The sequence below is a fragment of the Aythya marila genome (genome assembly GCF_965140915.1).
Source record: "Aythya marila genome assembly, chromosome: W".
Classification (NCBI taxonomy): Eukaryota; Metazoa; Chordata; class Aves; order Anseriformes; family Anatidae; genus Aythya; species Aythya marila.
In genome coordinates, this window is record NC_139081.1 from 8,484,930 (window position 1) to 8,499,456 (window position 14,527).

The 14,527-nt window shown below is 41.7% G+C and overlaps 1 protein-coding gene across 1 annotated transcript in view; it reads left to right on the plus strand.

Moving 5' to 3' along the window:
* Nucleotides 1-14,527, plus strand: part of LOC309889543 (zinc finger SWIM domain-containing protein 6-like) — a gene marked incomplete at its 3' end in the record, with an annotated part of 239,723 nt that overhangs the window by 169,048 nt on the left and 56,148 nt on the right. Inside the window, exon 10 of the mRNA XM_082782392.1 lies at nt 2,807-2,942. Coding sequence (XP_082638518.1) covers nt 2,807-2,942 — 136 coding nt within the window. The remainder of the gene's footprint in view (nt 1-2,806; nt 2,943-14,527) is intronic.

A 14,527-nucleotide genomic window follows, 5' to 3' on the forward strand; every position in this document is an offset into this window, starting at 1 on the left:
GTTTTGAGTGCCTGCTCAAGGGATGGTGTGGAGTACAGTACTGCTCTAGGTGAGTTGTGAAGACTGTTACACAGCAGTCATGCTTTGTTTTCTTTCTGTAAGACATTTGTCTTTTAAAACTTCTTTAATGGAAGAGATGCAGTATGTTGTTTAGGGTTCTCAGCTGTGAGTCACTGTTGTTGCCCAGATCCTTAAAGACTGGCACCTACTGATGGCACCATTTGAAACTGCAGAGAAGCTGCACCATAGGGAGAGTTTCCATTATGGTATGACTGCTGCTTTATGGCCTTTGGACAAGAACACCAGCTAACTGGATCCAGCTATTAACCACCACCAGACAGGAATCCTATGGATTATAATTTGCTGCATTTCTTGACTGAGGAAAAGGCAGGATTTCTCTCAAGTGTTCGCTGATACTTATAGTTTACTATAAGGTAATCTTAGTAGGAAGTCTGCTAAAATAACTACCTATGAAATTACCGTAGTGAGCAGTGTGCAGTGTCTTGCATTACTGTTTGCTGAGAAATCTAGCTTTCCTGCAATAGCTTCAGTTTATGCCAGGTTAGGCAGAAATTGCCAGCTCACATGGAAGAAAAACTGTGCAGTGACTGAAGATCCTAATCATATCAATTGTGTTTTTATAGTTATAGTCCTGTAGGTATAAAAACAAAAAACAAAACAAAAGACAATATTAAGCTGATTTTTATGCTGTTAATGCAGATTAATGCATGTTGTATGTAGCTACCACTTGATTGAGTGGGAAAGCAGAATGGTAAGACTGTTGCAAGAACTGTTTTAATTTTTTGCTTGACTGCTAAGTTAATGTCAGAATATGTTTTTATATAAATGCTTTGTCCTGTACTCCTCATGTCCTAACTGAGTTTCTGACTGAATCACCAATTGACAAACATACATGAAATGGCTTCTTTCATTGAAACAATGCTAGATAGTTTTCAATGGCTTTCAAATTCATTTCAAATGATTAGACATTTTGTCACCTACTAAATCTTCACTGACATTTCCTTTGTAATTGGTCTTCAGAAATGCACACCTATGGAACTCATTTTTTTTTTCATGCACTATGATTTTTATCTTTTCATCTTGTGCTAAGGCACCCTTCAGAAAAACATTGCTGAAACAACTGTGCTGGTCTAAGTTAAAGTTGTTACCATCTACATCTCATGTAGTTCCTGAGGAGGGGCAGTGGAGAGGGAAGTGTCAGTCTTTCCTTCCTGGCAACAGATGACAGGATGCATGGGAGCAGCACATAGCTGCGCAAGGGGAGGTTCAGACTGGACACCAGGAAAAATTTCTTTACTGTGAGGGTGGTCAAACAGTGGAACAGTCTTCCTAGAGAGGTGGTCGATGCACCCCATGCCTGTCAGTGTTCAGTAGGCATTTGGACAATGCCCTTAATAATATGCGTTAATCTTTGATTAGCCCTGAAGTAGTTAAGCAGTTGGACTAGATGATCTTTGAAGGTCCCTTCTAACTATTCTATTCTATTCTATTCTATTCTATTCTATTCTATTCTATTCTATTCTATTCTATTCTATTCTATTCTATTCTATTCTTTGTAGCAGAAGTGGCTACATAAATTGTGCAAGTACTCCTCATCCACTCCAGCGTAGGGTCAGACACAGTTTGTACTGCTGCTTCTGGAAGCTGTTTAAATGATATATGCTATTCTGCATTGAAGTAGTGTGCTCACACAGTAATTTGTCCATACAAGCATGGTGGGTTGAAATCTCTAGTAGAGGAGAAATCAAAATTCTCTTCTCTTGCAGTAACTTCTGGGGGTGCTGGCTGCTATATGTGCAGTCATTTTCCAATAATACTTAATGTACAATTCTTATTCTGTCTTGCAACATTTTATGCTTGAACTTCTGGCTGCTGAAGTCAAAAACTGCTTGACACAGTTTTCCTGTTAACAGGAATAACAGCCTCAAGGTTGCAGGAGAAATGTAAAATGGGGTTTGTAGTTACCGAACATTCAGAACTCAGCAAGGAAATAATTGCATTTAAATTTTTTTTAATCATCATTTCTGCTGTCAGTCCTGACACTGCAGTGCTGAAATTGAAATACTGCACTGCGTGCAAAGTTTGCTGTCCCAACAGTGGGGATAGTTTCCCTACAACAAATATCATTTTTAAGATCATGTGGCAGTAATGGACTAGTAAAACAATTTTTGATGCAAGATCTGACCTAGTCTTCTCTGGAGACAAAATCCAGACCAAAGGGTTATTTAAATGCCTAATGTCAGGTGAGATGTTAATAGCGATCAAGCGCTGCTGTAGTGATTGTTCATGTAACTTCAGTTGAAGATACACACTTTTCTGCTGTAACCACACTTTTTTTTCCCCTGGTAGATTTGTGAGAAAGCAATCGCACACCAACAGAGGGTACATAGGGATTCATATGTACAATATAACTACATGGAGGAAAAGCTGGGATTAACACCTTCTCCTTTTGCATACCATAAATTTGTTGAATGAGCCCCATGGGTCACTGGGACCATTCTGTCATTTGTATGTGCACTGGTAGTGTGCTTATTACTATGCAATTTACGGTCTGTCTCATTGTCTCAAAGAATATATGGTATGTAATATATTTGTAATATATTGTATCTATGTGATATGTGTATAGTATAATTCACAAAAATATCGATGCAATTTTACCTTTTGTACAGAAAACTCTGTCTCTGAATACCAATTCTAACTCAAGATATAGTGACTGTTTTTAAAGGTGCAGAAGTTAGGTTTTAGCAGTCTGTAAAGATTGACATTCTCTTTCTTTTTCCCACAGCTGGACCATATAGTGGTTTAGGTGAAGTCATCCATCGAGAGAGTGTTCCAATGCACACATTTGCCAAGTATCTCTTCACCTCTCTCCTACCTCATGATGCTGAATTAGCATACAAAACTGCACTGAGAGTCATGCGGTATGTATTCACAAGTCATCTAGAAAGAGCACAAGTAGAGATCAGGAAAAGGGGGAAAAGCTTGGTAATCAAGACCTAGCCTTTTTTGTCTAAAAGAAGCATCGTTCTCTTTAAGGAAAAATTACGTTGGTTCTGTAATCTGTAAAAGAAAGTGATGTTTGTAGTAACTACAGTATAATCATTTATAAATGTAAAATTAGTGTTTACCTACAACTGTAAAACAGTGCTCTCTGTTATAATCTTTCCTTCTAGAATCCCCCTCCTGGGGAATGTGGCTTTGTGTTCAATTATGACAGCTTTAACATGTGTGTTTGTGTATATGTGATGGTAGTGGTGAAGAAATGAGGAAAGATGCATCTTACCAGCAGTCTCAGTATCATTTGTTGCTTAGTCTGTTCTGTAGGACTATTTGTTCCACCGGTCTTCTTTATAAATTATCTCTCGATGGTAGGTTTGAAACCATATGGTGTGGTCTGACACAATACTCTTTTCTTGTGCTTCATAACTAAGCAGTCTTATACACTTCTGAATATTAGGATTTAAATGGAATACATCATATGACAACAAAATGTGTGACTTGGATACCATTTGTCTTCAGTAATCGGGAGAAAGGTGATTCTCAGGGAGTGTTCAGTATGTGTTGGCTTTATCTCAGGGCAGGCCAGATTGTTAACACAAAACTTGAGAAAAACTGCCTTTCTCTAAATCATAGTTTAAAGGTGAAAACTTTTATTTTTACTTGAGTGTATTTTTATTTTTATTTTTATTTTTATTTTTATTTTTATTTTTATTTTTATTTTTATTTTTATTTTTATTTTTATTTTTATTTTTATTTTTATTTTTATTGCTTTGTATATTTATCGCTTGTGGAATTGGATAGTTTACATTGGATGCTTGGATTTTGAAATTGAGCTAGTAACCTCCTTGTCTTGCATGTGCCTTGACATTGCTTCCAGGCAGAGGTGAGGTTCACTGGTCTGTAGTAGCCTGGGTCTCCCTCTCTACCTTTTTTTAAAATGGGAGTCATGTTTCCTTCTTCCTGTCACCTGGCCTGACTGCCAGGACTTTTCAAAGATGATGAAGAGTTGCTTGGCAACTACATCAACCAGTTCCCTCAGGACCGTGGGATGCACATCAGGGGGCCCCATAGCCTTATACCAGTTCAGTTTCATCAGGTGGTCTCGAACCTGCTCTTCACTTAGAGTGGGAGTGACTTTGCCCCCCCAGCCCTCATCTACAGGTTCAGGGAAACAAGAGATGTGGTAAGCCTGACTATCAGTGAAGACTGAAGGAAACAACTTGTTGAGTACCTCAGCCTTCTCCATGTCTGCTGTTACAAGTTCTTACTTGTACAATGTACCTTACTTGTTTACAGTGTACCTATGGAATCTCTTCCCGTTATTTTTTGTGTCCCTTGCCAAGTTCATTTTCACCTGTGCCTTAGCTTTCCTGATCCCATCGCTGCACATCCAGACAGCATCCCTCTACTCTTGCCAGGCCACATGTCCCTGCTTCCACTGCCTGGGCATTTCCTTCTTGCGCCTCAGTTTGACCAGCAGGTCCTTGTTCAGCCATGCTGTTTTCCTGCCCTCCCTGCTCTCTTTCTGACACAGGAGGATGGAGAGTTCTTGTGCTCTAAGGAAAACATCCTTAAAGAGTAGCCAGCTCTGTTCAGCTCCTTTGTCCCTAAGGACAGTGTTCCAAGGGATCTTGTCTACTAGGTCTTTAAACAGCTTGAAGTTCACTCTTTGGAAGTTTAGGGTCCTGACTTTGACCCTTTTTAGGCCCATATTCCTCGAGATCACAAACTCAACCAGGGCGTGGTCACTGCAGCCCAGATGCCCTCCAATCTTGAGCTCTTTAATAAGAACTTCTGTGTTGATGAGCACCAGGTCCAGTAACGCTTCTCCTCTGGTTGGTTTGTCTAATACCTGGACCAGGAATTCTCCTCAATGCACTCCAGGTGTCTCCCGGATTGCTTACAGCTTGCTGTGTAGCTTTTCCAGTAGACATCCGGGTGGTTGAAGTCCCCCATCAGGATGAGAGCATGCGAGCGTGACGCTTCTTGTAGCTGAAGCATGAATCACAGAATCACAGAATTTCTAGGTTGGAAGAGACCTCAAGATCATCGAGTCCAACCTCTGACCTAACACTAGCCATTCCTCCACTAAACCATATCACTAAGCTCTAAATCTAAACATCTTTTAAAGACTCCAGGGATGGTGACTCCACCACTATCCTGGGCAGCCAATTCCAATGCCTCACAACCCTCTCAGTAAAGAAGTTCTTCCTAATATCCAACCTAAAACACCCCTGGTGCAACTTCAGCCCATTCCCCCTCATCCTGTCACCAGGCACGTGGGAGAATAGACCAACCCCCACCTCTCTACAGCCTCCTTTAATGTACTTATAAAAAGTGATAAGGTCACCCCTGAGCCTTCTTTTCTCCAGGATGAACAAACCCAGCTCCCTCAGCCGCTCCTCGTAAGACTTGTTCTCCAGACCCCTCACCAGCTTCGTTGCCCTTCTCTGAACTCGCTTGAGCACCTCCATGTCCTTCTTATAGTGAGGGGCCCAAAACTGAACACAGTACTCGAGGTGCGGCCTCACCAGAGCCGAGTACAGGGGGACAATCACTTCCCTAGACCTGCTGGCCACACTGCTTCTTATGCAAGCCAGGATGCCTTAAATACCTGACTTCTTTCTTCATATTGTAATTTAGTTTTCAATACTCCCAAGCCCTGCTTTCCCAGAAAGTTGGACAGCTTGTTAGTAGCTTCCTTCACAACTGTTTTCTCCTGTCCTGACAATAAAAGATCATCCACATATTTGTAACAGTAACACCTCCTCGGGAGGTTGGAATTGCTCCAAAATCTGTTCTAGAACTTGCCCAAATACATAGGTGGCCCTGTAAACCCCTGAGGTAAAACCGTCCATCTGTATTGTTGCTTCCGCCCCCATTTCAGGGTCTTTCCAGTCAGAGGTGAGTATATCTTTGCTCTCAGGGCCTGAGAGCACTCCATTAATAATTACTCCATTAACTGTTATTCCAGTCTAACAATTTACTAGTTGAATGCCCAATTTAATCATCAAATCCCTTCCCAACAAGTTAGTCCCTGCCTTGGGTACATGCAATAATTGCCCAGTGATCATTTTATCCCCTAGTCTCAGCTTGGTATCCCCCAAAAGTGGCACTGTTATCCCAGCCCCTTCTACCCCCATCACTTTTTAGGGTTTCATTAGTTAATGTAATCCCTGATACTTTACAAGCCAGTAATGACCTAGCTACCCCAGTGTATTGGGTTCAATGGCAAGGTTCATGGGGGGGGGCGGGGGGGAAGAGAAGATTCTTCTTCATGAGAAGAATCCAGAAGCCTCCCCGTGGCAGATAAGGGACAATTTCATGTGGCCCCAAAGGGGCCCACTGCTGCCCAGAGCCAAGCCATGAGCAACACAGTATGTGCTTCTGTGAGAGCACATCCACGAAGACAAACAAACAAAGAAACAAACAAAAACCTGCTGCTCAACAGCAGCTGGGAGAGCAAGGAGCAAGAAACCTCCCTGCAGACATCAAAGTCAGTGCAGAAGGAGAGGGAGGAGGCACTCCAGGAGCTGGAGCCGAAGCCCCCCTGCGGCCTGTGGCTCCTGGTGGAGCAGGCTGTCCCCCCCGTCCCCCTCCCTGATACTTGGGAAACTGACCAAACACCACAGCAAATATACCAAAACTTCTAGACTGTTACTTAGATAATGCCTACATCCCCTTTCCCTGCTCATTCAACTTCAAACAGCTCTGTCAAACGCTACATACCACACCATTAACACCTTCAGTAACTTTTTTTTTTTTTTAAACACTTCTTTCTATCTTTCTTTCTACAGCCTGTACTTTCACCAAAGTTTCAGTCAAGGGCCAACTTAATTCCATACCTTTCTCCCTCCAGGATGCTGAAACAACATATCAGTATACCATATTTCATACCATTTTCCTTCTTTCCTCCTTCTTCCACTCCATATATTGCTATTCGAAGTGGCCAGCCTGGCCACACTTAAAACATCTTATCAAAACCTGTCCCTGCTAGGATTCAGGCCACAACACAGGCAGCTTTCTTTGCCTGCCATTCCTTCATCTCTCTTCCTCTCCTTTCCATCCTGGCCCTGACTCCCCCTGAAGATTTTCTTCCTCTTTCTCCAACCCTCTGCCTCACTACCCGCTGCACTGTCAATACCATTAGTTTCGCTCTCTGCTTTTCCTTCTCATCTCCCCTCCGGACACACACCTCCAGGGCCTCCCGCAGGAGCGTCCCCCAGTGACTGTTCACTACATCCCCCCACCTTCTGGAGCATTTTCTGTGTTCTTGCCAGGCTTTAATCACACAATGAACTTTCAAGAGCCCTTGGGATACCGGGTCCTCGGGACTCATCCCCGAGTACTTTCTCATTCTGACCCCAAGTCTCTCATATGATTTCTGTGTTGCACACTATTATTATTCCAGCCAGGATTAGCAAGTGGGCATTTCTGCTCAGCCGGTATTACCCCTGGTCCTGGAGGATGAGCTCTTTCTCATTCTTGTATAGCAGCTCTCCTCCTGATCATTCCCATTTCTTTCCCTGTAAACAACATACTTATAGACATAATTCCCTTCCCCCAAGAGTATAAGTCAGGTCGTAGGAACTGGTCTAATTAATTGTTCAGCTAGGCTGTTGGGGTCCTCGAATAAAGACTTCTTCTCCTTCTTAAAAGTCCTAACCTCTCTGCTGGTAAGGAGGGGGGGTAGTTCACCTAAGAGGACACGCAGTTAGTGTTAGTACTGTTAGTATCACGGAAGGCAAAATTCTCAACATATCTTCTACCTTGTTCTAATTCTTGCCAGAGCCTAGAGTACGATCCTTCTTTAGGGACAGTGTTAATTACAGTCCCTGTCTCTCTTCCTGGAGTGACTGCTGCTGCCACGGGTACAATATTAGGATTATAGGGAGCATAACTTGGCTCTTTCTCCGAAAAAGGAATCTTATTGTTTACACATAAATTTAAAGCCTGAATTTTCATCAGACCCGTATTTTGGCCAAAATACTGCTGTTTCCTTAATTGGTACTTTTGTCCAGACTGATACACAATATTTAACCTTTTTTTTTTTTTTTTTTTTTTTTTTTTTTTTTTTTTTACAATCTCCTCTAATTTGGGGATTATGTTTCCAATTTCTTATCATTCTTCAGGAAGAACTGTTGGTAGGCACTCCCCCAAGGATATCTCCCTGTCCCCTGGAACCCATATTTCCCATTTTTCCTAGCCCTCGTCAGTATGTTGCTACAGAAATTTCCCTTCTGCAGTGTACCACACACTAACGTACTGATTCTGGAAAATGGGGGTGTACTGCCAAGCACTTCCCAGTGCAAGGGTTACCACACACCTATGAGTTTACCAGATTCCCTGGTGTACTACCCAGCACTTTCCCATGCAAGGGTTACCGTACACCAAATTTCCCTGGTGTAGTGCCAGCACTTCCCTGTGCGAGGGCTTACCATACACCAAATTTCCCAAGTCTCTTCCTTTCTGTATGGAGTATTTTGCCTCTCTGTATTCAAAATCATCTGTTTGTTTCATTTTCTGAATCCTCTTTTAGTGTGTGGAACACACAATATAAAATTAGTGGAAGCTGAGAGGTGCATTTCATGCACCTCAGGTCTGCAAGGACAGGGTTTGCTATCCTTCATGGTCACTTCTGTGTCTGTCTACAGTTCTCTTCTTGCAGCACCAAAACACATACAGTGGAGCCCAGGAGAATGTAGATCTGCAGTAGACTGCTCACTTGTAATCTGAACTTTTTGTTGCTCCCTTGTTTAGCCTGAATTTCACCCAGGCTTTGAGAGCCAGGCTTTAATGGTGATGTTTAATGACAGGTTAGCTTTGCTAAGACCTAACTAAGTAATTGAAGTTGGGAAGAAAAAAAAAAAAAAGTGAAGAATGCTAAACCTGTTGTAGCTTGTGCTTGTTCTGATGTCCCCTAACCTTGCCAAAAATTGCATGAAAGTCATACATTAACAGCAGCATTTCCTTTTCACAGCAAAGGAATGTAGAGACTGGCAATGAAATTCAAAGTGAGAAAAGATTTCCCCCAAACAGCCTCTTCCTTTCATGCTCTTTTTCTATTTACTGTTACTCATAACCTAGTAATCCACTTTGCATTTTGTAGTTGGGATTTTCCCTGCCATTTAATAATACATCTTTTTTTCCCCCCTCCTTCTGTGCTTGGAAAAATTCAGCTAAAAATTATACATATTTTATTTTTACATATATAAAGCTATGTAAAAAGGTGTCTCAATGGGACTAAGAAAGAGTCTTGACTCTTGATAGAAATCAAAGGGGCAGTTGGTTAATCTGTATTTTTTCATATTAGCATGTGCATGTGTCTGAAAATATTAGTAATAACGTGATGATGGTTATTTACTTGGTGTGTTGTATTTATATGTGCTTGCTAAATACCCTAACATATATTCACCAATAATGTAGGTATGTTCTGAGATGCTACTCGAGGGCTCCTGCCTTTTCATGAGTTAATCTTAGATGTCTTGATCTTGCTTATCAGTACCCAAGCCCCGCAAATGTCTCCCACTTCCTGTTGATCTATAAAAATCTTTCATATAGAAGATGTTAATTGTAGTAATGTGCTTGAGCACATGATAGAATAGGTACAAGTCAAGTGAGACAACAGTTGAGTAATGCGGCGTGACTTCCTTCCCCTGCAAGGTAGAGGGGTGCATAACCTTATGGGAAATATCACAGATTTCCCCTTCTCCCCTACACGTTGTGTCTAGGTTTGAGGTTGCAGCAGAGAAAAGACTTGTGGTTATGGACTGTTGCATTGTGTTACAACTTTGCTTGCTCTGAAAAGCCAGGTTTGGGTTGCAGGTGTGACAGCTATCTGGTCAGCTGTGGGGAAGAGGAAACAGAAAACCGGTGAATGAAATACTAAGAACGCCTCCCACCATGTAGGAGGCAGGATCTCGTAGAGAGGTTCTTATCTTTTTTTAAGCCCCTAGATAAATCTAAGCTTAGAGTGTAATACAGCTTTCTTATGTGCCTATGACATTATGCAGGCCTCTCTGTGCTGAAAAGCAAGCCAAATAGTAATATACCACACAAGGTAATTATTTAACCACACAAGGTAAAAAACAAACAAAAAAGAAACACAAAGAACAAAGATGGAAGCAGTACCAGCCTCATATTTAGAGGACAACAGTGGGAGAATAATGCACTCATCAGGACATTCTGTTCATTTCTGTGCTTTGCCATAGATTTCCTGTGTGTCTTGATGAAGTATTCCTTAGCTTCTGTACTCCAGTTTGCCATCTGCAAGTTGAAGATACAGAATCTAAAAGTGAAGATGAGGGTATTAAAAGCTGTATAGCTATAAAAAAAGTAATAAGAAAAAAAATCAGTACCTGTGATAGAGGGGACAATATAAATATTATGATAAGGGAGCAGTTTTAATTGTCACTGGAGGTATTTCTGGAAAGCATGCTTCCCTACTGTATTTACTCCTTTTTCATACATTTGAGTCGGATTGTGTCTCATAGATGCTTCCTGAGTTTTGGAACTTCATAAGATTACTGCTGCTTATTCTATGGATTAGTTTCTTTGCTTTATGCTTAACTGGCAAATTAATGTTGTCAGTAGCTTGGGAAAATACAGCTTGCCTTTTTATGCCCTCAGCCAGAAAGCAATTTGTGTCTGCAAATTTTCATGCAATGCTTTTGGTTTATTGCTATTATATCTTTGCTAAGATAATTATTACTGAGAATATCTTACAGATATTAGTGCCTGGGTATTATTTTGTGCAGTTGCGTATTGGCAAATAAAATGCTGTTTTTAATACTGCTTTAAATTAGTTTAACATATTCTAATAGAAGTATCTCATAAAGAGCCTATAACGTCATGCAAAGTACTTTTGAGACTTAATCAAGTTGGTAAAGCAGGGAATCTGTTTATTTAAATGAAGCTCTGGTATTCTCTGGCTATGCTGAATTTTTGCATAAGTGAAGGGGTGTGCAGGAAGCATCAGAGTCCTACAGAGAAAACTAGGACCTCTGGGTGTGGTTTAGGTGGGCTCACAGACGTGTGTTAACTGACTCTAGCAATACTAAGGCACTCTAGTTGACTATAAGGTTAAATTTTTGGAACCTATCAGTCACTGTTTCACCCCTTCCTCTCCCCACCAAACACAAACACACACACACACCAGGAATAAAGTGATACTAAGGAAAATATTTATTTCAGATAATAGCCAGTAGGGTATGTTGCTCAGAGTATTTCCTTACTAAGGAGCTTGATGTTCAGGTGCATATGAATTTGATAAAAGATGTATCTGAAAACCTTAGGGGAGGGGGTAGGTAGGATTTATTTTTTTTAAGGCATGCCATGATGTTCTATTAAGTGAGCTATTTAGCATACTTTCATGTTCTTTTGTGCATGCACTGTTCCTTGAGATGCTGTCGCGTTAAGGGGTGTGGCCAATTAACCGCTATGGGTCCAGTTGGGTTCAGGGTATTGAACTGTCATGGTCACAGATTCACCAATAATGTAGCACGCTCTCACTCTAGTCACGTTCAATAACTATCACGGCTAGGAACAATGCAATTAAGTGCAGTTTATTACAGCAACTGCTACGCAGGTTCTTTGGATTGCTGGCAATAAATTCACTGTCTGCAAAAGCAAGCTAGCATGCATGAAACACGCAGGTACACACCTGATATAACCAAGCATTCGAAACTTACCCCACGGAATCCCAATGGGGGGAGGAGGCGGAGGGGGAGAGGCTCAGATCATTGAATGATCCCAGAAGTCAGAAGGTATCCTTCGTGATGGTATCTTCCCTAACATCCCCTCTCTCTTTAGCCAATTTATATTATTTTCTACCTTGAGCTTGAGTGACTCTAGTCATGCATATCTTGGTTATAATTGGTAAAATGTTTTCTCGCTTTTGTTTAAAGGTATAGGCTCTGAGAAATTCACAGCACGTGCTCAGTGAGGGCTGGTCGCACCTTGGAGGCAGGTAGCTTTTGGGATGGAGGTGTGTTTTGGTATTATGATGATATTATAATGAGCAAAAGTTCACTAGAATAGAGCATTTTGTCAAAAACATGACAGGTCATTGGCTCAGGGTAGCAAATGTGCAGCTTATTGCTCTCGGTGTGCACAAGAACAATCGAGTCCCCACCTGGTCACAGAGCCTAGCCGTGATGTCTCCACTCTGCTCTATGCTCCATACTGTTCCTTAGAGTCAGCACACCAGGTTCCCCTAGTGCAATAGCATCTAAGGTTGGAAGCCTAGGGGACACTTAGGTAATGCAGCTACACTCCACCCTGAAAGCCTCTTCAATTCTGTATGTTTTCTTTAAAATGTGAATATTAGTTTAATTTTCCTAGTCACTTTAGGCAATTACTCTGCATAACCCACCCCATGACTATAGTCACTCAAGCTTCATGACATCTGGAATGTGTCAGGTATATCACATACATTCTTGGGACGAGGATTATCGAGTGCATGCATATCGTGTAGGGATAGTAAACGTTTCATTATAGTCCAGAGTTTAACATACAAACTAATTGTTAGCATAAAGCATAATACAGTGAGTATTAACAAAACAACAACAGGGTGAAGCATCTTGTTGAAGATTCCCATGGCAGTTGACAACCATCCAAACAATGTGTCCCACCAACAGTGTTTATCATGTTTCTTTATTCTTTGCGTCACTCGATGTATTTTTCTATATCATGATGGACAGTAATCAAAGTCTTTCATCCATTTTCTCAAACTTGTTTCATAAACTGTTTCAGATCTTCATGTAACAGTAAATTCTTCACCAGGATAAGGTTCATTCCAATAGGCGTAGGCAGCAGATCATGTAGTATACTTTCAGTGGGTAAAGTTCCTCCTTCTCCCTGTTGTGGTTTAACCTGGCCGGCAGCTAAACACCACACATCTGATCGTTCACCCTCCCCTCTCCCTCTCTGGGACGGGGGAGAGAAACCGGAAAGTGAAGCCTGTGGGTTGAGATAAAGACAGTTTATTAAGACAGGATAATAATAATAATAATAATAATAATAATAATAATAATAATAATAATAATGACAATGACAATAACAACAACAACAACAATAATAATAATAATAATAATGTGTACAAACAAGTGATGCACAATGCAATTGCTCACCATCCGCTGACCGATGCCCATCCTATCCCCGAGCAGCTGGCCCCCCCACCCCAGCTAGCCACCCCTATATATTGTTTAGCATGACGTCAGACGGTATGGAATACCCCTTTGGCTAGTTTGGGTCAGCTGTCATGGGTCTGTCCCCTCCCAGCTCCTGCTGCACCCCTAGCCTACCTGCTGACAGGACAGAGCAAGAAACTGAAAAGTCCTTGACTTGGTGTAAGCACTGCTCTGCAACAATTAAAACATCAGCATGTTATCAGCACTCTTCTCATCCTAATCCAAAACATAGCACCCTACCAGCTACTAGGAGGAAAATTAACTCTATCCTAATTGAAACCAGGACATATATCCACCCCTTATTCCATACCATTTATGTCATGCTCAGGTTCCACCCTTTCCAAGACATTCTATTTAATCACCATTTTTCATCTATGGTATATAGCAATCATGGTAGTGATGACATACAGAATTATATAGTAATTCAAATAATACAATTCACCTCATGAGCTGTTCTCACCCAGTATTAAATCCCCCTGAGGTACACACCGGACCTCCCCTTTCTTTTGCATTACCCACCAAGTACGTCCAGGTCCCTGAGCAAAAGCAATCCCAGGAATGGGTTTGCCTTTTCCTGAGGCAGGGGTAGCCCAGACTGTTTTACCCAGCATGTTTCTTACATGCACTACAGGAACTTTATCCTCTTCTACAGTACGTAACAGGTTTGATTGGGCAGGTCCAGCTCGGTTAGCAGATCCCCTAGTATTGACTAACCAGGTGGCCTTTGCCAAGTGCGTATCCCAATGCTTGAATGTCCCAGCACCCATTGCTTTCAGCGTAGTCTTTAACAGTCCATTGTATCGCTCAACTTTCCCGGAGGCTGGTGCTTGATAGGGGATGTGATACACTCACTCAATACCATGTTCTTTGGCCCAAGTGTCTATAAGGTTGTTTCGGAAATGAGTCCCATTGCCTGACTCTATTCTTTCTGGGGTGCCATGTCGCCATAGGACTTGCTTTTCAAGGCCCAGAATAGTGTTCCGGGCAGTGGATATGTTTCCAGCCATCCAGTGGTTGCTTCCACCATTGTAAGTACGTGGCGCTTGCCGTTGCGGATTTGAGGGAGTGTGATGGAATCAATCTGCCAGGCCTCTCCATATTTATATTTCAGCCGTCGTCCTCCATACCAAAGAGGCTTTGACCGTTTGGCTTGCTTGATTGCACCACATGTTTCACAATCATGAATAACGTGTGCAATAGTGTCCATGCTCAGGTCCACCCCTTGATCACAAGCACATCTGCATGTTACATCCCTGCCTTGATGGCCTGAGGTGTCATGGGCCCATCGGGCTATAAATAATTCACCTTTATGTTGC